This window comes from Lampris incognitus, chromosome 11 (assembly GCF_029633865.1).
Source record: "Lampris incognitus isolate fLamInc1 chromosome 11, fLamInc1.hap2, whole genome shotgun sequence".
Classification (NCBI taxonomy): Eukaryota; Metazoa; Chordata; class Actinopteri; order Lampriformes; family Lampridae; genus Lampris; species Lampris incognitus.
Window position 1 is genome coordinate 18,017,565 of NC_079221.1, and position 26,610 is coordinate 18,044,174.

The 26,610-nt window shown below is 43.0% G+C and overlaps 1 protein-coding gene across 1 annotated transcript in view; it reads right to left on the reverse strand.

Moving 5' to 3' along the window:
- Positions 1-26,610, reverse strand: part of LOC130120297 (inactive dipeptidyl peptidase 10-like) — a 279,769-nt gene that overhangs the window by 40,605 nt on the left and 212,554 nt on the right. The window contains exons 4-5 of the mRNA XM_056288837.1: positions 10,041-10,135; positions 9,770-9,844 (exon numbers count right to left, since the gene is read on the reverse strand). Of these exons, the coding sequence (XP_056144812.1) occupies positions 9,770-9,844; positions 10,041-10,135 (170 nt within the window). The remainder of the gene's footprint in view (positions 1-9,769; positions 9,845-10,040; positions 10,136-26,610) is intronic.

Here is a 26,610-nt window from a genome sequence, read left to right on the forward strand (position 1 = left end):
ATTATCCCTTCAAAGAAGAAAAAAATGTTATAGATGTCAGCGTCAAATGCATGACCTACAATACAAGCAATTCCCTTTTCAATTTGTGCATTTCCTGACAAGGTGTGAGCACAAAATACTACACCAACCCTTGAGAATAAGCAAGCCTTCATCTCGTTTTCAACACATATCACTCTGGTTTCCCTATACACTATTTTGCAAGACATTAACACAAAACAACCATAAAACAAGGGTAACCAACACCCTAAGAAAGTACACAGAGGCATGGGTGTGCTATGGGTTCCCCAGTCTCACCTGTAGTGGCCAACTTGTATATGGAGGAAGTGGAAAAGAAGGCTCTGATGTCCTATCCAGGGACACCACCTAGCCATTGGTTCAGATTTGTGGACAACATCTGGGGTAAAATTAAATATCAGGATGTACCACATTTCACTGACCACATTAACTCTGGACAACCACATCAGGTTCACCAGGGAGGATGTGAAAAATGACAGGTTAGCCTTCTTAGACTGTGAAATTGCAATTGGTGATGGGGGACATTTGATTATTGATGTTTACTGTAAACCAACACATACTGATAAGAACTTAAGGTTTAACTCCCATCATCCACTGTCGCACAAACTAGGAGTCATCAGGACGCTGTACCACCGAGCTGACAACATCCCCACCGACACAGCGGCTGGGGAAGGGGAGAGATCCCACATTAAACAGGCCCTGGTTAAGTGTGGTTCTCCTAACTGGGCATTTGTCAAAGCCGGGAAGACGCCCAAACAGTGCACCAGCCAATCGAGGAGAGAAGGACAACAGCTGCCTAAGCGTAAACCAGTGGTGATTCTGTATGTGACTGGAATGTCGGAAAAGTTGAGACATGTATTTTTCAAAAATCGTGTCTCAGTTGCTTTCAAACCCCAAAACACGCTGTGCCAGAAGTTGCTCCACCCCAAGGTGGACCAACGCTGTGCCAGAAGGATTGCCATGAATTGTACATTGGGGAAACTAAACAGACACTGGTCAAGAGAATGGCACAACACAGGAGAGCTAACATGTCAGGCCAGGACTATGCAGTCTACACCCACCTACAGGCCAGTGGCCACTTTTTCAAGGATGAGGATGTGCACATCCTTGATAGGGAGGAACGCTGGTTAGAACAGGGAGTCAAAGAGGCCATCTATGTGAAGAGGGAACAACCATTCCTGAACCGGGGTGGGGGTGGGGGGCTAAGAGTACATCTGTCACCACCTTACAATGCTGTGATTGCAAACATTCCCAAATCCTCTGTGAAAAGTGCACATGGCCATTGAAACACTCATTAATTGTCATGCCCATATTTTCATATGAAACTGATCATTGGTTTCGGTCGTAATGCAGCTGTATTGTCTATAAGGGTGGGGATACCTGCAGTCAACCTAGACTGAAGAGGTCACTTAGATGAGTGATGAAACGTATCTGACAATAAACGTTGTATCCAGATGAACTGATTCAACTTACTTTGATAAAGCAGTACTCAGAACCAAGGTTTGGTATTTCAGACATTGACGGCAAAGCAGAAGCACGTTGTCTCACACATCAGGCCAACACACCAGTTGCCCATACTGAGTCACTAAAACTGACAGTTCTGCAAGAAGCTTCCTGGCATAGCATTAGTGCAGACTTCTATGGACTACTTCCAACTGGAGGGTACTTTTTTGTCATCATGGATTATTACACACGGTACCCAGTTGTCGCGAGCATAACGTCAACCTCAGCTAACACAGTCATTCCGGTCATGGACAAAGTTTTTTCCATGCTTGGGATCCCCAGAATTGTAAAAACTGATCATGGTCCCCATTCAACAGCGACCAGTTCTCCCAGTTTGCAGATTATCTAGGATTCCACCACCACCAGATCTCACCACTTTGGCCTCAAGCTAATGCTACAGCTGAAAGATCCATATGCACAATGGGCAACGCAGTTTGTGTGGCCCAAACACAAGGAATTCCCTGGAAACAACAACTGAACATCTTCCTACGTGACTACTGAGCCACACCTCACAGCATGACAGAGTTCACCCACCTAACTGTTGTTCCAGCGCAAGGTGTACATAAAGATTCCTTCACTCACTCACACTGCAAGTAACAGTTCAGACTCTAAAGTGAGAGCAAAGGACAACAGATGACATCTTATGCAGACTCTCATCATCATGCTACACCACACACTCACTCCAGGTGACACTGTGCTTCATTCTCAGCTCAGGCATAACAAGCTCACCATACCATATAACAGTGAGCCATACACTGTGAGCAAAGTCAAAGGCTCAATGGTTACAGCAGCCAGAAATGGACACGTCGTCATCAGGAATTATTCATTCTTCAAGAACATGGCTCCAGAGCTGTTGAACATCCCACCAGATCCTGATTGTGATCACAGTGATGCTGCTACAATCGCAACAATGCCAAGGTACCCCTAAAGACACAACAGACGTCCCCCGCCTACCTACAGGACTATACGTAGCTTATGGACCATTAAGATTTTCCTTTAGAAAAATATTTGTAACATACCTTTAGTATGCATCTAACTGTATGAGTTATATATTCAGGCCTAGAGTGTGAAGGTGACGTGCTTAGAGGTTCGGTGAAGACAGATTTGTCATATTTCTAGATGAGTTAGATGTTCAATACAATACAAAAGTTGCTGAAATCTGTTCAATATGTAAGAGTAAACCCAGTGTCAAAATGTCAAAGCATCATAAGGGTAATTGCTTAATTTAAAAAAGGGGTGTGGGGGTGATGTTCACAGGAATATTATGTGTTCACCGTGACATTACACCACCTGCTGGAGGTACTTAAAGTACAGATAGATAGAGATGACGGTGGATGTATAAGCCTCGGTCAATAAACCACGCTGCTGTTCAGTAAGTCGTTGTTAGTCTGGTGCATAAATGCACAACAGAAACATCACATGCGCCAAGGTGAATAATTTCCTTCCACGCACTTCATTAAAAAATAAATCAGGCTATTTTAGGATTGCACAGTCACGGGCTAGTAATAGAGAAGTTGTTTATGCCAACATTTACATACATGCAAAAACGATATTAATAATCAAAGAAAGTTGAATCAGTTCATCTGGACATGTTTATTAAGAGACAAGTTTCATCATTCGTCTACGTGACCTCTTCAGTCTCAGCTAAATGCAGGTATCCCATGATATTAATAACCAGGAGATTAAATTCCAGAAATGCAACAAACCAGAAAACCTAATAACCATGACTTCAGCAACATCAGCCCTGTGAGATGTCACCTATTGGGGTATCTCCTCATGGTGGAAGTAGAACGATGATTAAAATGTATTTCATATTGCTTTTATTTCAGTATCCCAGATATGATACTGAGGGTATGAAGGCGTTAATAACAGACCTACGTTTCTTTAATAAAAGTGTAACTTTGTTTAAATATTGGCAGCAGGCAAGCAAAGCAAATGAATACTGTAATGGTAAAGTGTGTACATGCTTGTGCAAGTATCTGTGCTTCTGTGTGAGTCTGTGTATGCATGCATTTTGCATGCGAGCTGTGGAGTATAATGTGAGCATTGTTGCAGATGTATGATGGTGTCCCTGGCCTGTTGATAAAGGACATCGCTTGAGGGTGGGTAAAGTGTTCCAGTGCTGGGAAGTCTTTGCTTTGACAGAAATACTGTATATTCAGTGGTGGAGGTGAGGCGAGGTCAGACAAACATCTGATGTAGCTGCTACAGCTTAACAGGCCTGCAAACTCAACTTCACGGCTCCTAGCCGGAGCTTTTGACCAGAGTTCACTAGCGATTTTCCACTCAGTACTCAAATTATTTTGTATTCCCTTTACGGCAGCCACTACAGGGGGCGTCTCTCAATAAGTGTACTTGCCTGCACTTTGTTTTCTTGATCTGCCCACTTAATTGAGGATGCCATGGATGCAGACGTGAGGATATGCAAAAGAACCACACATTCATAACAGCAATGGCAGAAGAAAGCAAAGCCCACAATTGTAAAATATCATAATTTTCGTACTATGCCTGTTTTGTCACTTCCTAGAAACTTTGTGATGCGAAATCTACAGTGTATATGTTAAATATTTGCCCCTTTTGGAAAAGTGATGCTAATTTGAACATTTGCTCTGACTTTTTCAGCTCTGTAGGAAATTCTGCTACCTCTAGATATTGCACAATACCGAAAAGTTCCGCTCATCTCAAAAGTTAAATTAAGTTTTTATGTGTTGCAATCCTGCATGTTTGTGCTCCTATGCTCAGCTTGTCAAACATGTACTCCTCAAGGACACCAATTGGTAAGTGCAGTACTTGGTATTGGGAAACTTCTAGGGTGCAACTGTGACTGGTACCCTTCTATTTAAGCCGAACAGAAACGTTCCTGATGCAGGGTGTTTGCAGTGTGTTTGCCACATTATTTGCAGTTACTCTGCGTTTTGTTTGCAGTCTATCTACCCTTTCGTTTTCGCGTTTCCTTTTTGTCACGGTTTTGCTTTTGTTGTTTGTGGTTTATAATTTAAGCAAGTGTTTTCGGATTTTTATTTATATTGCAGGTGACATGGTGGTGCAGTGGTTAGTGCGGTTGCCTCACAGCAAGAAGGTCCTGGGTTCAAGCCCCAGGGTAGTCCAACCTTGGGGGTCGTCCCGGGTCGTCCTCTGTGTGGAGTTTGCATGTTGTCTGCGTGGGTTTCTTCCGGGTGCTCCGGTTTCCTCCCACAGTCCAAAGACATGTAGGTCAGGTGAATTGGCCATACTGTCCCTAGGTGCGAATGTGTGTGTCGGCCCTGTGACGGACTGGTGGCCTTTCCAGGGTGTCTCCCCGCCTGCCGCCCAATGACTCTTGGAATAGGCTCTAACATCCCAGCACCCCTGAGTAGGATAAGCGGTTTGGATAATGGATGAATGGATGGATTTATATTGCATACATTTGACATTTGTTGGAACGTATGTACTGGACACTATATCTCTTTGCTCCTACTCCACTCCTGTTCTTTTTTATTTTATTTTTTTATTCAGCACTCCCTGGTCAAAACTGGGTGAAAACTTGTCTTCCATTATGTTACATTCAATATATTTATAAAAATGTATTTTTGGATCTTCTGAATGCCTAGAACTTGTAGAAGATGAAATGTACCGATGAAAAAAGAGACAATACTTTGAGAAAACTGTCCACTTTCATACAAAACATCCACCAACAGTAGCCTGCTAGGTATAAAATTGTTGTGACTCACAGACACAAACATATCCAAAATGAAAGTGTATTGGTATTGGAGCCGCATTGTTTTGGGGGGGTGCACCACCTTTCTAAATAAATACTCCTTCCTACGGGCAAAACTGAACAGCTTCGCTCCATGGTGCTCACATCTTGTGCTGCTAGAATAACTATGATGAAAGGCTGGTTGTTTTCTGGTTGTTTTAGTTACTTTATTTATTCATTATTCATTTTCTATGTAGGCTATATACTTTGAATGAAAAGCCATTCAGCTGGTGAATATATCTATTTATGCTCCTTCTTGATGACTGTTCTAAATTGACAGAGGAGACAGGTGTAAAGGAGCATAAAGACACTGGATGCACATTTATTCATTTGGGTTTCTTTTTTTATATTTACTTCACTCAGAGGAACTTACAGTCAACCGTGGGACTGCTTAAATTCCCAGATAAGCACCATTGCAAGTGTCAGAAAATGAGTCTTGCAATTTATATTATAGCAGGGAAAAAAAAAACTTAAGCTCGATAGCAGGCATAGTCTTAGAGAGGTACAAAATGTTCTGTAGAAGGAGATTTCAAACAACATTATGACATAATCCACATAATATAGTTTCAGATACGCTCTGGTGAGGCTTCACTAAGTGTTTCATGTTAAAGAACTTGTTCATTTCTTGCCGTCCTCCACTTGTTAGTGTTTCATGCCTTTTAGCCTGTGTGTGTGTGTGTGTGTGGGGGGGGGGGGCTACAGTTGAACCTTGGACATCACTGCCTCCCTCCATCTGTTCTTGTTTTTGTTTTTGTTTTTTTGTTTTTTTACTTTTTTTCACAAGGTCTGAAAATACAAGATTTCACACAAGTATTTTCAGCCTTATGGCTAGGGGCAGGATTCAAAGGGAGTGATGTTTCCTCCAAATGTTATACTCAAACCAGCATGCTTACTGTTGTTATCCCTGCCACACAGAGCCTGGGAGGAGATTATATGTGGTCGCGCATGCATGTGTTTGTGTACGTGTGTGTGTGTGTGTGTGTGTGTGTGTGTGTGTGTGTGTGTGTGTGTGTGTGTGTGTGTGTGTGTGTGTGTGTGTCTGTCTGTCTGTCCACAGCTAAAAATGCATACTACTGGACCAATCAGCCTAATTTATTTTTTGTACACAGTTATGAGTGTGTAATGAAGAACCTCTCGTGGTTGCAGTGATTCAAAACCTTTGAAAAACGTTCCTCGCTATTGCCGCTCCCTCCCTTCATTCATCCGAATTGTACATCAGGGAAAACAAACTGGCTCTGGCAAAGAGGATGGCACAGCACAGAAGAGCTACCTCATCAGGCCAGGACTCCGCAGTCTACACCCATCTACAGGCCAGTGGCCAACTCTTTCAAGGATGAGGATGTGCACATCCTTGATAGGGAGGAACAAACGCTGGTTTGAACAGGGAGTCAAATAGGCCATCTATGTGAAGGGCGAACGACCATCCTTGAACTGAGGGAGGGGCCTGTCGCCATCTTACAATGCTGTGATTGCAACTATTCCCCAATTCTCTGTGAATAGTATACGTGGCCATTGTAACTCTAGTTAATAGTCACAGCAATTTATATATGAAACCAAATGCTGGTTTTGTTGTGACGCAACTGTATCAGTTTCGGTCATCATGCAGCTGTGCTGTTTATAAGGGTGGGGATACCTGCAGTCAGCTGAGATTTACAAAGTCACTTAGATGAGTGATGAAAAAATTCTCCCAATAAACGTTGTGTCAAGATGAACTGATTCAACTTTCTGGGACTCTTCATACACTCTCTAGCTCGCTCGACCAGTGCTGCGCTCTGTCGCTGCCTGATCAATGCGCATGCGCAACTCACATCTACGGTTGATTGAGCAGCAACATTTACATGGAGCCTAATATTCCGATTATAATCGGTTTAAAAGCCCAAACAATAAAAATACTCCACATAAACATCTCAAGCAGAATAAACAGGCCAAAACCGATTGAAATTTCAATTGGTTGTAGAGGGGTAGTTTAAACCTTTTCATAAACTGATCAAAAGAAAAATTATACCATGTAAACGATCTTGCTGCGTTCTTTCTGCGCATGCACATGCCCTACCGAGTCATTTCCGGTTGTCAACTGACGGCCAGCAGAGGGTTTATTTGTTCGTTTGTTTGTTTGTTTGTTTGTTGCTCTGCTTCCTTGCTTTCCAATTTTCAACTGAGTTTATGGTTTGCCCGTCCTATTTTATGATTTTTATCCGATAATCAATTGCTGCACAGACTTGATAAGTCTCCGACTCCATAGAGCTGGCCCTGTATGTGCTAAGAACCAAGTGGACTCAACCGTCAGCTGTGGGCGTGACCGACGGTTTTATTTATACTTCCTCGCTGAGCATTTTCTCCGATTTCTAGAAATACAGCCTACTGTGGTTTACTTTATGAACGGATTCTACTGTCGCTAGACTGTGAATAGCTGTCACTCAGACTGGGCTTTCCTGGCTTTGCTCACAATCGCTGACCCCTGTGTAACCGCCAGGAGATTCTGCTGCTAAGCTAGCACTGGCTTGTTTTTAGCCAAAGTAGCTAGCTAGTGCTCTAAGACAGACTTTAACCGGGTCGAATCTCTCCATAGACTCCGGAATTCACTTGCCTGTGTCAGTCGTGGTCTGCCACTTGAGAGACTGACGTCCTTCTCCCTCACAAAAGTCGGATTTCCCGTTCAGCCGACTTGGGTGCTGCGCAAAAGTCTTATGATGGCGGGAAAAACACTTTTTTGTATGTGTGCGTGTATCTGTCCGCTGCTCATCTCGCATACTACTTACTGGGCCTGTTAGCCCAACATTTTTTTTGTGCAGTTATGGCTGTATGATCGACCTCGTGGTTGCGGTGATTCAAAACTTCGGAAAAAGCTGTTTTATGCAACTGAGTGCTACCTCCTCAGCTGCTTTTTCGTCCATGTCCGAGCACTGGGGAAGGGGCGATACGCCTGGTGGAGATATGCGCTCTACTGAGTGCACTCTTCTAGTTCAAAATAAGTAGTTTGGGGATAATGAACACCGAACATCTACTTATTTGAGTGGTTGGAAATATTACAGTTTAAGTTAAATGCACAGAAACCAAGAAATCTCAATCTATCACAATTTCACATTTCTACCATCTGCCACAAATTTAACCAAGTGAGGTATTAAGGACAACGTGAAATGACATTTGGACTGTATCTTGCTTCCGTAATGTGACATCTTTCCAAGTAAAACAGGGAAGGAGGGGACAAGACATTGCTTCTGCATTTGATTGGATCGTTCAAAACATTTTGTATTATCTTACTGGTTGAAATGTTGCTCGCCCACCTGCTGGGATTTGATGATGTAATCAAGAAAATGTTAGAGGAATTTAAGGTGATCGGATTTTGATGTAAAATAAGTAAAAAGCCAATTTTATAAATATGAAATCCATCCTGTTTGTCCCCCTAAATAGCATAATGGCAAAAACATGTCAGCGTCGGAAATGGACAAGCGACGTCATCAGCGCTGGCCACATAGCTCAAATAATAACTCTAACCTCTCATGTAAAATATGCAAATTATTTCAGATTAATCTCTTGCCACTAATCCTTACGGTTGATCCCCTCCAGAGTGGAGGGTCTAATTTGCATATCTCATTTTACATCTACTCTTTTTTGATAGAAAGCTTGCACAAAGTCGATACAAATTCACCCCAGTGCCGTTTTAATAAATGAATGTAACCCTGCCAATCACACAAAACCTACACTTGAATTTTAAACAAATCCTCTTTCCCAAACACACACATGCACACACAAAATCATATATACATATATACATATATACACATCATGAATTATATCAGTCAAGGATTTGGTGTGGCTGTTTACTCAAACACTGATGACATCCAACATGGTATTGTTTACAAAAGCTGTGCTGTGTGCTAGCAAGAGAAATGCATCGCTCCAGCGAGGGATAAAAAAGTTCATGTAAAGTGGAGATGGGGTAAGGGCAGAGATAAAGACAGTAAAGACAGAGAGAAAGAGAGAGAGAGAGCATATCTTATTCAGAATGGCCCACGGGTTATTTTAAGACGTAAACTTTATGTTAATATTTCTGGGCAAAATGGCAAGCTATGCAATTTATAAACAGCACTCCATGTAAGCTGTGGTTTGTGCTAAACAGGCTTATGGGTAATAAAAGCAGATATGTTAAACATACAGCAGGGGCAAAGAAGGTAAAGCCGGCTAAACTCAGCCAAATCATCTTTTTTTATTTTTCGTTTATTCAACATTTGTAGACTAAATTAAGCCAGACTGTGTACTTTAATAATATTTTCATTAACATATACATTATTCCATCCTGGCAAGTGGTAAACTTGATAATGTAATACAAAACCAATATAAGTGATACGAGGATATGGTCTTATAAAATAAAGATGATGAATATGATTTTTCATATTCATAATTTATTTTTTGTTTATAAAGGTTGCACCTGGCAATGGTTGAGCAAACATGTTATGTTCTCATTTGACTTTGCAAAAAGAATCGGACCATAAAGTACAAGTACAAGGAATTTACCTGTTTCACATCATAAGCGAAGAGGACATACTTTAAGTCAGGAGAGATGGAATACTTTGCCATGTTGAAATTAATCTGGTTGAAAAGAGAGAAGGAGAGAGAGAAATAAATAGTCCTTTCGACTTTATATTAAAAAAGCATTGCGCTTGACATTTACCGAAACGTCAACGTGTATTGTAGGAATGCATATTTGCATAGTGCCGGGGCACTGGGTTTGCAAGTGTCTATGCATAACACAGTATGAGATTAGGTAAAGGAAACCTCGACTCACAAACGTGGTATTTGTCAGAACGATCTCGGTTTCATTAGTGAGGATGTTGAACTTGATGACATGGCCGTCATGATTCCGGTAGATGACTTCGGAGTCTGCACACAAACAAGGAGAAAAGGGAAAAAAACAATGTCAATGACATCTATATGAGCCAAACTGAATCTTTGAAGGTCTTCCAAGAAAACCTACAGAAAGCGATATTAAAGCGACATGTCTTAGGCAGCCATCCCGCCACGCTGAATCCATTTAGCATTACAAAGAAGTTGTATAAACAAATACCCTTCTGCTCCCCTAAAAATTAAATAGCAGTAACATGAGTGTGCCAAACATGCCAAACATTTGGGCGGCATGGTGGCACCAGTGGTTAGCACTGTCGCCTCACAGCAAGAAGGTCCTGGGTTTGAACCCCGGGGTTGTCCAACCTTGGGGGTCATCCCAGGTTGTCCTCTGTGTGGAGTTTGCATGTTCTCCCTGTGTCTGGGATGGGTTTCTCCGGGTGCTCCGGTTTCCCCCACCATCAAAAAGACGTGCATGTTAGGGTTAGTACTCCTGTCTGTGCCCCTGACCGAGGCAACAGAAAGAAGAACTGGAGTTGGTCCCTGGGCAGAGCACAATTTCCCTATGGGGATCAATAAAGTATCTCAAAATAAAATAAATAATTAATTACATGAAATGCCACACATTAGTTTGAGCTACTCATATGTGATGTGATTACCATTTAACAAAGTGAGGTTTCACGGCCAAGCAAACACAAAGACACAAGCTGTTTGATTTTTCTATTTCCAGGAAAACCACCTTGGTTTCTGTTGATGTGAAGTGCATTGTGTGGTGGCGTTAGAACAAGCAAGGAACCATACAGACCCACAGAGCACCTGTACTGCGCATGTAGGGGGAACGCGTCCTACTAAACATCCCTACTAAACGTCCCTCTCAGGTCGCCCGTGAGCGAGTGAGTGAATGAGTGAGTGAGTGAGTGAGTGAGTGAGTGAGTGAGTGACTCAGTGAGTGACTCAGTGAGTGAGTAAGAGTAAGTGAGTGAGTGAGTGAGAGTGAATGAGTGAGTGAATGTGCGTATGAGTGAGTGTGAGTGAGTGAGTGAGTGAGTGAGTGAGTGAGTGAGTGATAGTGAATGAGTGAGTGAGTGAATGTGCGTATGCGAGTGAGAGTGAGTGAATGAGTGAGTGAATGTGCGTATGGGTGAGTGAGTGAGTGAGTGAGTGAGAGTGAGTGAGTGAATGAGTGAGTGAATGTGCGTATGAGTGAGCGAGTGAGAATGAGTGTGAGTGAGTGAATGTGTGTGAGTATGTGAGTGAGTGAGTGCGTGAGTGTGAGTGAATGAGTGACAGAGTGAGTGAGAGTGAGTGAGTGAGTGAGTGTGACTAGCTGCAATTTGTGATGCACAGCCCATGGCGGCAGTTGTGCGCGCCAGGGGAAAACCATATTTTGTCCTACAGCGGTTGGATGTTGCTGCATTGCCGCTGTTTTGTTTTGTGATTCACACTGACATTAAGACATACTGCTCGAACGTCATGTAACAGGGGACTGCTTCGAATTATAATCTATAAGGTGTAAACGCATCAGACACAAACACATGCAAAAACGCACAATGTCATATGTATCTGAACAATTCCTTGTGCACATGCACCCACGCTCATACATTCACTGGAGGTGGCCTTGAAAGAAAAGCAGCCACAAAGCCCCGGTATAATACATGCAGGTGTCTTCTTACAACGAGTAGTGTTGAAATACAACATAGAAATCAGAAATCCATCAGTTCTCTGTATTAACGATGGGCAGCTTTCTGGCTTAGTATTTCGCACTGTTGCACAACAAGAGGTTCTCCCGTTCAATCCGAGGCCTTCTGTGTGGATCTCACATGTCCTCCCTTGTGTTTCTGTTGGTCTCTGCTGGGGGCTCTGGCTCCCTCCCCCTGCCCAAGGACAGAGACTATGTCGGGGGGAACAGGACACTCTCCTTGTCTGTGGGGATTCTCCACAGACACAGATAGCGTCCTAGTGATTGTGTGTGTTGTTTCCTGTGATGGACTAGCACCCTGTCCGTGGTGTGTCCCTGTCTGTGGTGTGTCCCTGCCTTCCTCCCCGTTTCTGCTGGACGGGCTCCAGCGCCCGTGTGACTATACAGAGAATGAATGAACATACAAATCACGGTGGGCCAAGGTGTTAACATTAGTGTAGAGGTTAGAGAGATGAGGTAGCTCAAAACCTCAGCTGAGCTGGTAAATTCTAGCCTGGAGAAATGAATAAAGAACTGCCTCCCCTGAAAACTATTGATTTGCCCTCGGCGTGGCAGCATCTGTGCATCTACCCCTCCAAACCACATCTTCAACAGCCCATAGCTGTGAACAGAAAGACACTCTTAATTCATTCATGTGATCAAATTAGGATTCAGAGGAAACGATAGTGAAATGAGTAAAATGTCCATTTACAGAACACATCTCTCATCAGCGTTTATGAGTGTGGTCAGAAGCTCATTTTGATGTAGCATCCCTCCTGGCTCATGTGTTTCTATCATATTCTTGTGGACTCATTACAGCGATCAATACTAGTGTATATAAACCCATTCCCCAAGAACCACCAGCTGAAGATCATTTAAGATGGGGATGCTCAACAGCCATGTAAAATGAAAATTATCTGTCAGACCCCTCATCGCACACTTGCCCTATTTTATTTGATTATCAAATTCGTTCCACGGTTCTGTTTGTTTGTGCAGCATCTTCGCCTCTAAAGCATCATTACACTCTGCCATCTGTGTTGCACACGTCCTTGAATTTGTCGGCGAGTGTTTGAGAGTGTGACTGCGTACACATGTTGTGTAGGAAGGAGTGTGTGCATTCAGGTATATGTGTGTTTGTGCAGGGGCATGTGGGTGTGCATGAACTGATGGATGTGTGTTTACATGAGTCTGTTTATCCTTGTTCACCTGTCTGTCTGCAAGCTCACAATCCTGTGTTTATGAGTGTGCAGTGTGCAGGATGCGTGTATCTTTGTGCATGTGTGTTTGTGTGTGTGTGTGTGTGTGACTGTGTACTATCTCAGCATGCATTATGGTCACACTTGGGTGTCTGAGGTTACCCGCCACAATTGAAAGCCACGCAGTAATGAAGTTACAAGCGAACTGACCGTCATCCTTACAAAAATCCCCCGGCTAATCCCAAACAGATGCCAGCCCCCAGCTTGGACGGCACGGCGAAACTTCAGGAATAGGTGCCCTCGTCTTCCAGAATTAGTCCCGGCTGTTCATCTGGCAAAATGCTAAGCCTGTTCCCCCGCTACCTAATGCCGAAGAAAGCCACTGATGTGAGACTCAGTATCACTTTGCACTTTTGGGTGCTTATTGTAATCTATACTTTCAATGAAATTATTTTTATTATAGGACATTATTGTGTTATGACAAGATGGCTACTATGACCCCCCCTTTTTTTCTCCCCAATTGTATCCGGCCAATTACCCCACTCTTCCGAGTTTTCTCGGTTGCTGCCCCACCCCCTCTGCCCGAGCCGGGGAGGGCTGCAGACTACCACATGCCTCCTCCGATACATGTGGAGTCGCCAGCCACTTCTTTTCACCTGATGGTGAGGAGTTTCGCCAGGGGGCTGTAGCACGTGGGAGGATCACGCTATTCCCCCCAGTTCCCCCTCTCCCCCGAACAGGTGTCCCGACTGACCAGAGGAGGCGCTAGTGCGGTGACCAGGACACATACCCACATCCAGCTTCCCACCCGCAGACATGGCCAATTGTGTCTCTAGGGACGCCCGACCAAGCCGGAGGTAACACGGGGATTCGAACTGGTTAACCCTGTGTTGGAAGGCAACGGAATAGACCGCAACGTTACTGGGACGCCCCAAGTCTCCTTTTTTTAGACAGGTAAAAGAGAGGTATCATAAACTGAAAAATTAATTCATCCACACATTGTTTTCTTCTGTGATGATGCTCATTTGAGGTATATTGAAAAGTTTTCATTTAAAGTGATTAAAAGATGGAAGGGTTAAAGCCAGAGCATGGTCACGAGGAAAAAAGAAAATTTAGAGCTGAAAAAAGGGACTTATTCATGTGATCTTTAAAACATTACCAAGCACTGATAGGTCTCCCACTGCACTGCACTTGTCTCCCTAAATAATGAAACGTTCCTGGCTGAAAAAGAACAAGCTAAGACTCTAATGTATAAGTAATGTTCGACGTCTGTAACCCACTGAATAATGAAATACTCTGGCTCTTCCCTTAGGCCCAACTCCCCAACTTAAGCCTTGTGTGGTAGTGATGTCATTCCACCAATATGATCTCACCCCGCATGCTGTCGATGTATTATGTGCCGGTCACGAACACCCCCGACGGTATTCTCATCCTAAAACTTCATTCTGATACAACGGGAACTGAATGGAAGCGTTATTTTACACTACTGGGGTAGAGATCCAACTGTTGTGGAGTTTAAGATTACTGCTTCAAAGGCTCTCCGGCGCGTCATTACGATATGACTTATCCAGCTGCAGGACACATGCAATTATCTGTCCCACAGGAACAAGGGAGTTTTACTGTCTATGGTTCAGTGATATTCTCCGAAATAATAACAGCGACCGTCAATGGCGCGAGTGAGTTGAGTGAGCGCCCCAGACCTTTTGCTGCTTGCCAAAAGTGTCACGTTAAAAATACATCGGGATTCAGGTTATGATAAATTGTCTGCACTACCATGTAAGGGTCATACTTAGTGATACATTGGACACACGCAGTTTAATTTGAGCACAATAGCGAGCGCCACACAGCCTACCACCCATATTGACTTAGGGTATAACTATAATGAATGGCAAGATTAATTCCTGCCCACTGACCAGGGGGTGGCAATAAGGAATGACAGCATTAAATAATGACAACACAGCCTGGTACTAATGTGTGTTACAAGCTTATAAATCATGTTCCTTTTGTTAGACCAATTCGCTGGAGGAACAGGTAATGACTGTGAATGCTGTGCACAGCAAACGGACACTAAATACTGGATATACGTAAATGTAAAGTGCACTGTACACAAGGTCCTTCATCTTGTTATACAGTTGGCTCTGTGAATCTATATAGGTTGGAGTTATGTTTCTGCACTAGTTTTTATTTACCGCTGACTGAATGACCTGCATTTCTATCGCACTCTTCTAGTCCAAGGACACCGAGCGCTGCACAATGGACTGCATCATGTTGCAGTATGGCTGCCCAGAGAGGGACTCAGTATACTACACTTCATAGATTTAAAAAGTATATTTAAAAATGCGATGATTAACAAACATAAAATTGAGGTATGAACACCACTGTGTGTATACTTTTTGTTTGGGACTTTTGGGTATATATAATAACAAGATACATATATAAAACATAAAAATAGTCTCTCTCATTTTCCTTTTTCTTTCCTTTTGTCTTCTTTCTTTAATTTTCAGTGTATAAATCTAAAGGGATCTGTACAAAATAATTAATGTAACAAGGGTAGGTGAGCCAAGGCTTCAGCCTACACCTTTTCAGTCAGTCTAAACTTGCTTTGCTTTATCAATGCTTCAGAAGTGATGACTTATTGTTTATTTACAAGTGGGTTTGAGTTGTATAAGTAGAACATGACTGCAAAATAATCTAAACTAACCTCAAATCCCTGACCCCGGCAGTATTCAAGCCATGCTCAAGGCATATGCTGCCATAGTAAATACATGCTACCTACTGACTCACACAAGGCCACCTAAAACCAATCATTAATGATGCTTCTTCTATCTTCATTCTCAGTTGCACATGGCGAAAATCATGATTTGTGAAAGCAAACGGAGGGAAAAAAAGAACAAAAAAAATTGCAAAACTGCATATGTCCCACACACACCTGAATGCTGCTTTGACGGTGCTGCTGTGGTGTAAATCAACTCCATTGATAAGCTATGTCTTGATGCATGCTCCATTATCCAGGTAAGAACATCAGAGAAGCTTGAATCAGTTCATCTGGATACAACGTTGATTGACAGATACGTTTCATCACGCAACTAAGTGACATCTTCAGTCTAAACTGATATCCCCACCCCTTATAAACAATACGGTACAATACAGTGCCTAACGACCGAAACCAACGACCAGTTTCATATGCAAATATGGATGTGACCATTAACTAGAGCTTCAAAGGTCATGTGTACTATTCACGGAGGACTAGTCCTCAGTGGTCACACCTATATTTGTCACACCCTTATTTGCATATGAAACTGATCGTTGGTTTCGGTCGTTAGGTAACTGTATTGTACCGTATTGTTTATAAGGGTGGGGATATCAGTTTAGACTGAAGCTGTCACTTAGTTGAGTGATGAAACGTATCTGTCAATCAACGTTGTATCCAGATGAACTGATTCAACCTTCTTTGATTGACAAACTATGTTCACCACCCACTCAAAAGTAATCCAACTGACTTATTTTGCTATTTCTTTCTTTTTTCTTTTCTTTTTTTTAGTTTTATCCTCCTTCCCAAGCGCAACCCTTGAAAGCAAACCTTCAGAGGGAGCAGATTTAAAACACGCTAACAGCTTTTCTCAATTGCTGAGAATGAAATAGAAAGAATTAAAAGATGTTATTTGGAACACTTCCCAGTGTGTCATACATAACTATCTATAAACAAGAGAAAACGTCTACTCTTTACCTACTAGCCGAACAGCCGTACCAACATGTGCCCTGGCTCTGCCGCATGAGAAAAGCTAAGCAGGAATGGGCTTGGCTAATACTGGGATGGAAGACCTCCCGCGAAAACTTGAGTTTCTGCTGGAAGTGGTGTCGGTGGGCCAGTAGGGGACAGTCTTCCATTTGGTCCTACTTAAAAAAAAAAAGCAGTGCAGTAATGGGGACACTGTGCTGTAGGAGATGCCGTCCTTCGGGTGAGACGTCAAAACTGAGGTCCTGACTCACCATGGTCATTAAAGAACCCACGGCACTTATCGCGAAGTGTAGGACGTGTCCTGGCAAAATTTCCAACCTGGCTCTCTCCATCTGGCCACCTAATCATCCAACCAGTATAACTGGCTCAATGATTCCCTCTCACCACCTCAAGCTGATGTGTGGTGAGTGTTCTGGCGCAAAATGGCTGCCGTGCATCACCCAGGTGGGTGTGACACACTGGTGGTGGTTGAGGTGAGTTTCCCCCCTTCTCTATGAACTGCTTTGGGTGTCTAGATAAAGCACTATACAAATGTAATCCATTATTAATCACATCAATGGCAAGTCTTGTTTTTTGTTTTTGCTGCAAAATTGTACCTAGTGCACCTACAATTGTTACACAGCACATTTTGTGGTGTGGCTCGTCAACTACAGGGGCTGCAGTTTCATGAATAAATGTGTACCACAGACAACCTGGGTAGTAGGAGGAAGTGTAAAGGAAAATGTAGCTCAACTAAAATCATCAGCCATTCCATTGGCAGATGAGGACATGCGGCCAATGAAATGCAGCGGCTGGAGGCCAAGTGAGAACACACACAGCTAAATGTAATATGCATAGCATGCACTGAATTATTAAGGAGAGGTTGTGTAATGCTTGAATGCTATGCCACAGTCTCTTAAGGTTGCACCAAATGTCACAGTTGGTCAAACTCAAAGCTAACTTCGTAAAGACGCAACTTAAGTGCCTTGGTGGCAAAGGAGATGACGGTAAGTATGGTACTGTGAGCTGGAAATTATGGATGAACTGGCTGCCACAAGTAGACACTGGTAGCAGACACTGCTAGCCCTACATTTTTAATTGAAAGACCCATCTAGTGCAATTAATTCTTTCAGATGTTTTTGGCAAACACCTTGAATACACAATAAACTAATAAGGCGTGTTCCCACTGAATTTATTCAGTGTTTCCACTGAATAAATATATTATGAGGACCAACAAGTCCACTACAAACTGGCGTGATCTCCAGAAGTGGGTGTGTCTTTTTTTTTTTACAATCACACCTCTGATTGACAAATTGACAGCAAGTCAACCAAAGGAGGTGAAAACATATAACTTTAAGGCAAGGGTTAATAGGTTTATGGTTGGAAAAAACATTTTTACTTTTTGTGATGCTGAAGAAATAAATTAACTATGATGCTGGGGAAATCATATGAAAGAAGAAACCGTTGACAAATTAGTACAATGCACAGCGCATGACAGCAACATTAGGGGTGCAATATTTTGGTCTAGTGAAAGTGAGAAACTCGTATAGTGCTATGATTGGTGCAAACCAAATCTGGTTGGATATATTCTGCCCTTCTGTTGGCAATATCAACGATTTGCAAAAATATGTATGAAACACTAGTTTTGAACTGTGATGTCCTTGCCTATTTCCCTGGTTTTAGCTTAGCAACTATTGCTCACTCTAATAGGCCCGGCCATTACCGAACAGATTGTGCTTGTTTCTTTTGTCTTTAAAAATTTTCATTTAAAGTTAAAACCACATAGTAGGCAAACTTCAACATTTTTTAACTGAGTTTTTTCAGGTAACTTCTCCATTGCTGACTTCCTCAAATCACTTACATGTTGTTCCACAATAAAAAATTTGTGATTCAATGCTATTTGGAGGAGCATGTACCCTGGAGGTCCCGCCCATCAGAATAGCAAATGGTTTCTTCGAAACAGAAAAACCCTGCCAGACTTTCTAATTATCTGACTTTGATAATGGATTCAGCCAGACCCTGCTTCAAGGAGAAGTGTTCTGGCTAGTGAGACCAGGAACGCAGTGGCCCCCTTGTATAAAATGGGTGTTAATTAGTCGAGAAGTGGCAAAAACTTAAAGGGTCAGGATTGAGAGTAATTAAGATCGTCCAAATGATACACCAATTGAGGTGGGTCCACAGAATATTTCCACTGAGATTCTCCAGCACATCAGCCTAAGATATTGAGAAATTTATATATAGAGCTTTTATTTATTTTCTCGAATCCCATTATTAGTTTGAAGAACTAATTTGGCTGCTTCTCCAAGATTTGCTTTCTCCGATACCTACAATGAGACAGCTATTTATATTGCTCTAGTTTAAGTTTGTGCTGTCTTGATTTTGCAAACAAATATAAACCTCTTCAATTTCCCCGTATGGAAAGCAACAAAAGTTTTCGAAAATTAATTAGGAAGTCGTGAAAGCTTTCCTCACTTTGGTGGTCCGACTGAGAAAGAAACACCTCCTTTAAAGGCACAATGAGTAGAATTTGTCAGTTGCGGTTTGTAAACACAACATTCAAAGTTGGCCCCTCCTCCCCCGCCTCAACTTCACCAGAAGGACACGCCCCCTGACCGCAGTAGCCAAAACACACCCCAGTGTACAGGCCAACTCCGCGTCGCTCTTCATTCCCACCCTCTCCTTCCCTGCTCGCCAGCAGGTGAAAACCAACCACAGATCCACTCTCATTTTGGAATGAGCTTTGTTCACTTGGCGCTTCACCTCACTATATTTGCATCTTTTCAGCACTGTGTCTGCTACTGTCATAGCTTCCTCTTGGATGTGTGCTTACGATCTCAGTTGCTACGTTTTTATAGAGTCCCACTGCCCAAAGTTTAACACCCAGAAACATCCCGTACACAACAAAATAATAAACATGAGAAAATACAGACAGAGGACTGGGTCTCTGCAGATACAGACACCGCCACACATGTCTAGTGGGTCATAAGTGATGATTGCGAGGGATTATGTTTGTATGAGTCTCAGTTTTCAATAATAAGGGAGATGTGCATAACTGTAGCAACTACAGAGGTATAAAGTTGATCAGTCACAGCATGAAGATATGAGAAAGAGTAATAGAAGCTAGGTTAAGAGGAGAGGTGACGATTAACGAGCAGTAGTATGGTTTCCTGCCATGAAAGAACACCACAGATGCGATGTTTGCTTTGAGAATGTTGATAGAGAAGTATAGAGAAGGCCAGAAAGAGTTACAACCTGTCTTTGTGGATTTAGAGAAAGCATATGACAGGGTGCCGAGAGAGGAGGTGTGGTATTGTATGAGGAAGTCGGGAGATGTAGAGAAGTATGTAGCAGTGGTGCAGGATATGTATGAGAGCAGTGTGACAATGGTGAGGAGTGTGGTTGGAATGACAGATGGGTTCAAGGTGGAGGAGGGATTACACCAAGGATCGGCTCTGAACCCTTTCTTGTTTGCAATGGTGATGGACAGGTTGACGGACAAGATCAGGCAGGAGTCTCCATGGACTATGATGTTTGCGGATGACATTGTGATCTGTAGCGAGAGTAGGGTGCAGGTTGAGGAGAGCCTTGAGAGGTGGAGGTATGCACTGGAGAGAAGAGGAAAGGAAGTCAGTAGGAACAAGATGGAATACCTATGCATGAATGAGAGGGAGGACAGTGGAATGGTGGGGATGCAAGGAGTGGAGGTGACCAAGGCGTATGAATTTAAATACTAATAATGGGGGGTGCAGAAAGAGAGGTTAAGAAGAGGGTGCAGGCAGGGTGGAGTGGGTGGAGAAGAGTGTCAGGGGTGATTTGTGACAGAAGGGTACCAGCAAGAGTTAAAGGGAAGGTTTACAAGATGGTTGAGACCAGCTATGTTATATGGTTTGGAGACAGTGGCACTGACGAAAAGACAGGAGGCGGAGCTGGAGGTGGCAGAGTTGAAGATGCTAAGATTTTCACTGGGAGTGACGAAGAAGGACAGGATTAGGAACGAGTATATTAGAGGGACAGCTCAGGTTGGACGGTTTGGAGAAAAAGCAAGAGAGGCAAGATTGAGATGGCTTGGACATGTGCGGAGGAGAGATGCTGGGTATATTGGATGCTGAAGGATGCTGAAGATGGAGCTGCCAGAGAAGAGGAAAAGAGGAAGGCCAAAGAGGAGGTTTATGGATGTGGTGAGGGAGGACATACAGGTGGCTGGTGTGATAGAGAAAGATGCAGAGGACAGGAAGAAATGGAAACGGATGATCCATTGTGGTGACCCCTAATGGGAGCAGCCGAAAGTAGTAGTAGTAGTAGATGTTTGAATGAGTCTATAGATTTTTTTTTTTTAGGAAAATCCTACTCATTCTGTCTTTAACTATTACAATAATAGTGACCTGCAAAGCAGCCTTCACTGCATCTCCTGCTTTGAAGAGACTATCATCCCCTTGCATTTTAAAACAATTAACCCAATTAAGTTCAGGCTTCGTATTTCATCTACAAGATTGCTGCTTTTATTTTATGCAAAACAACCACAAACAAAAGCGGAAAGATTCATTGCCATCCCCTCTTATAAATCCATGCGATTTTGTTATCCTGTTTCGATGTTGTAGCCTTCTCTCTCTCTGATGTGCGAGTAATGTCTTTTCTTGTCTCTTCTCCCATGTATGTGAATGGTGTGATGCGAGTGTCCCCTGTGTGCATGTGTAGTCTGTCCTCCTGTCAGGTCTACATGATGATGGTGGTGGCGTGGCTCAGGATCTGGACACTGCTCGGCATCCTCCTCAACACATTCTTCATATATCCTATAATTCCATTATAATTCTGTTATCCTCTGTCAATGTTGCATTCTGTAAATTGTGTTTTATTCTGTATAAAGAACATCAGTTGCACAGCTGTCTGTCTTGGGAGAGAGATCCCTCGTCTGTTGCTCTCGCTGAGATTTCTTCCTATTTTTTCTCCCTGTTAAATGGATTTTTCAGGAGTTGTTCCTTATCCGATGCGAGGGTCTAAGGACAGAATGTTGCATTGCTGTAAAGCCTTCTGAGGCAATTTTGTAATTTGTGATATTGGGCTATACAAATAAAATTGACTTGAATTGTGTAGATTTGCTACAGCTATGAAGCCTTATTAGCAGGGACTGGGTTAATTGGATGTGGCTTAGTGCAAGTGCTCTCTCGGAATTGATCTTACATTGCACTGTATCTACCACTTACTGGGTGACCGGCAAAAGCTGAGCATGTGGCAAGCAGCTCTGTTTAAAGAGCAAACCCATGGACTCAACCTAGTAGTTGACTTCTTTTTTTTTCAATGAGCGAGCTAAACGAGTAACATTCTCTGTCGAGATTACATGATTAAGAGACAGATTAGCACTGCACCTTCTCTGCAACATGAACTCATTAAATGTCACCAATGAAGAAAGTTAATTAATTACTGAGCCTTATCTAACAAGGTATTTCGAATCATTGCCATCGACTTGTGGGGTTTGTGTTTACTGATCAAGAGCCATGTGCCAATGGGCATGAATTCCTCAGTGTCTACATGCTTCAGTGTTCGTGTGTGTGTGTGTGTGTGTGTGTGTGTATGTGTGTGTGTTTATACTGCCATTCATCTTTTGATATGTGTTGAAAACCTTTTTATGTTGTATGTTGAAAACGAGGAAAAATGCAAAAAATATTCAGTCACTCGCTTTTTAGGGCTTCTTTTGCGTGAGTGCATTAACCTTGACCATCACAACTAATACGACTAACTCAAGTCTGCTCATAGCAAAAATTCCTCTCCCCACTTATTACTCTAATGACAACATGCTTCACTTTCATCAGACGCACAGATAATTTATGGATGGGTGAAGGTGAAGGACCGGTATCAAGAGCCTTTTCTCCTGAGTGTTAAGTACCTCCAGTACTTCACTACCCTGTCAAGTTTTTGGTTTTTACATAACCATGCAGGGTGAGATGCAGTGCAAATCGCTGCTCTCTGTTTCGCTGCATACATGTGCTTTTTGCGCTAGACGCTAATGTTGGGTGGAATATAATCTTTTCGGCGAGTATTCGCTACCCCAGGTGAGATAGCTCGCTGGTTTTCACTCACGCTAGCTGTTGTTATCTTTGTCATCAAGGTTACGGTCATATCTCTCCTTGAACTATACATCCTCCGAATTAGATTTTTGTCCTCCTTCTACCCCCCTCATCTGTCCCCTGCCTCTTATCCTCTTCATCATAACCACTCTTGTGATTTTCAGTATGGCCCACAATCCCTATACCCACTGCAGTGGCAGCAAAAAAACCCCAAAACAAAACAAAACAGATCAACACACAATGAATCCTTCAGATAAATGTTACGACACCACTACTAATCCCCTTCCAATTACTCTCAGGCTTTTCCACTTCTCCACTGTAGGGCTCCTCTTCGAAGATGCCCCTTCCACCTTCCACTGGCCTCACAGAATGCACCTGGGTGCGGCAATGTTTCCTACAGTCAGCAGTTATGCTGGCAAACCTGCAGATCCCCCCTGTGGCATAAACAGGGACACGTCCATCATCTCAAGGTCTTTCATCGCTCCACTGCTTCACAGGTCCTCCCTCTATAAGAGCATGTGTACACTTAAAACTGTCCGGAATAAACACCTGTAAAGTCTGATTGGAAAAATGCTTTGCTTTTCCGATCAGACTGTGTGTGTTTGTGTGTGTCTAAAGCTAATCTCGCATACTACTGTCTGAAATTTTGGCTGCAGTAATTCAAAACCTTTGAAAAACGTGTGTTCTCGCTACTGCCACTCCCTCTCTTCATTCACTCTCTAGCTTGCTTGACCAACGCAGTGTCAAAATCTTATGTATTCAGGTATGAATCCTGAAAGTAAACGAGTAGTCGATCATATTTCACAAGTCAGAAAATTATTCACTGCTGATCTCAGGACAGGAGAACTGGAGGAACGCTGGATGAACCAAAAATAATAACCTCTGTCTTTATTTTCATAATATTGTAGCAAATTCGGGGGGGGGGGGCAGGGGGCAGCCCGGGAACCACCAGAGCCAGTGTAACAGCCCAAGATACACCCCCTGGCCAGACTATACTCGGGGTTAAAGTGGGCTAGCCTGTTTTATACCCTGGGTATATATTATGGGTCTGCTACACCTGGATGCGAAACCGTGTCTCCCGCACGGCGGGCGACTACATTAACCAGTCGACTAAAGGGTCCGACCCATTAGCCAAGGGCTAGCAAGTCTACTTATCCGTCATTGCTACACGCTGTGCAAAAGTCCTTATAATGGAAGGAAAAACACTGGTTTTTCTGTCCGTGTGTATCTGTCCACTGCTAATCTCGCATACTACTGGGCCTGCCAGCCTAAGTATTTTTGTGCACAGTTATGACTGTATGATCAAGGACCTCTTGCGGTTGCGGTGATTCAAAACCCTTGAAAAACGTGTTGTACACCGCAACCGAATGCTAACTCCTCAGCTGGTTCGAGTCCGAGCACCGGAGAAGGGGAGATACACAGGCAGTGCCTCCGTATTTTCGATTCTCCCGGTAGGCGACATAATGGGTGGTTTGTCGCCAAGTCCGAGCACCGCAGAAGGGGAGATACGCCTGGCGGGGATCTGAACTCTACCGAGTGCACTCTTCTAATTCTCATTGCGTTCGAATGGCTTGCTCTTCAAGGGCATGGGGGGGGGGGCGTTGAGTGGATAAGTGGTCGGCTGGATGCAATCTGGACACTGGGTTTATGTTTTTCTTAAATTGTTCCCTAGGGGGGAGGCAGCTCCATCTTAAGATGGACAGGTGGCAATGGCACGCTTCACAGACTCACTTTAATTGGAATCCTCTGTAGCTTATAGCGGGCCTTTTCCCTTCCTCTCATACACTAAGGTGTGTGAATGGTGTGTAATGGTTGTTCAGAGCAGAAAAAAAATTAAAAACCAATGAGATTAAAAGTCGCCTCTTTGCTGGTGTCCTGTACATATTAAAAAAAGAGGGTGTGGGCCAGCTATACACAACAACACACAACACTTTCAATTATTAAAGCTACCAATAACTTGGTTCCTCTTTCTACTCTTTCCACCGTTTTCACTTTCCCACTTTCCAAAAACAGTGTTTACAGAGTATGTAAACACTGTTTTTAGCTTGTCTCTGCTCACTTACATGTTGTAAAAGTCAAAGAAGCGGGGTGGAAATTAGGAGGAAAGTGACATCCGTGCTGAAATCTCCTGGGAGCTTTGCACAAGTCTTCCCAGAGTTTAGTTGGCTAAAGCCAGCGTAATTTTTTATTGGTCTACACCACTGGACTCCACATGTGTCAGCAACGCCATATAAGGTATATAACAATGTCTTCGATGCCGTGATATGACGTTAGCAAACATTAAGGGTGGTGATCGTGATGTGCATTTTATCCTGGAAGAAACAGATATCGCTGATTTATGTGTTTTCCCTGTGATACAATCTTGTTTTATAGTTGAATTTATCGCCAGGGCAATCAGTTTTACCACCATAGGGAAACAACGACATGTTTTCAGCTGAAAATATTTAAGGTTTATTCTCTCTTAATGACCTTTTCTTACAAAACAAGTCTCCAAAAAGTGGACCTGAACTTTAGTGGATTTGTATTGCAAAATATTGCCATTGACATGGTGTATATTATGCATTAATCATGCAATAATTATATATAAGAGAAAAATGATAGGTTACAGAAGAAGCCCTTCAGATGTCACGTCTCTTTTTATCATTCCCAACATTAACCCAGAGGTATGACATCAGTGCCCACAGCTTTCTGCAATATCTCTAAATGCAGCAATCTCTAAAAATAAAAATCCAATTAACTAGCAACAGCCTTCCACCACCTCTGATGATCAATGGTCTTACTCGTATCGCTAGCTTAACAAACCTTTTTTTTCTCTTTAGAATATATAAACTCTTATTAAAAACAGATGACACTGTGTCTTTACCAACCACAAAGTGTGAGACCTCGCTGTCATCACCGATGTCACTTTCTGGAAGTATATTTGTAATAAGATAGACAAGAGATAGTCTTTATTGTCCTGCAGGATATTTGTTTTCACAACCAGTACACACACAGAAACATACAAGTAGTCGCACCGCAATGTACAGATATACATAAACACATAAACACACAACATTCACTCACACTCACAGATAAATCTGGCTCTGTGCAAGGTCAGTGAGGCAGTTTGTCTTGTGCTGCTATAGCACAAGGGACAAAACTTCTGCCAAAGCGAGCCCCTCCCCATTTCAGAGTCCTGTATCTGCAGCCCGATGGCATTAGTGTGAAATGTGAATTGAGGGGGTGATCGGAGTTATTCACTATTGTGAATGCAAGGCGTGTGATGGCTCTGTCGCTCATATCTGAGAGTTTATGTGTAGGGGAGTGGATGATCTTGGAGGCAGCATGTGTAATCCTGTTAGGTTTACTTTTAGATACAAAGAAAGAAAGCCACTGTTATTTTGTCATTGTACAGGTTACACTGAATGTGTTCTCCACATTTAACCCATTCTATTGTACAGGAGCAGTGGGCAGCTGCAGCGCCCAGGGACCAACTCATTCTTCTTTCCATTGCCTTGGTCAGGGGCACAGACTTAACCCTAACATGCATGTATTTTTGATGGTGGGAGGAAACCCACGCAGACATGGGCTGAACATGCAAACTCCACACAGAAAGGACCTGGGATGGCCTGGGGTTCGAACCCAGGACCTTCTTGCTGTGAGGCAACAGTGCATGTTGGAGATGGTAAGCATGGTATAGAAACACGGGGAACAGAACATCAGGATGGGTTGGACTATGCTTTTGTAAAGTAACAACAGGAGGTGGGGGGGGAACAGAAAGTGCTCTGAGCTTGCAGAAGACGTGGAGTCTCTGCTGGGATTGTTTGTGGCTATCAGTGATGTGTTGCTCAAAGCTGAGCTTAATGTCTAAAGTGAGTCCA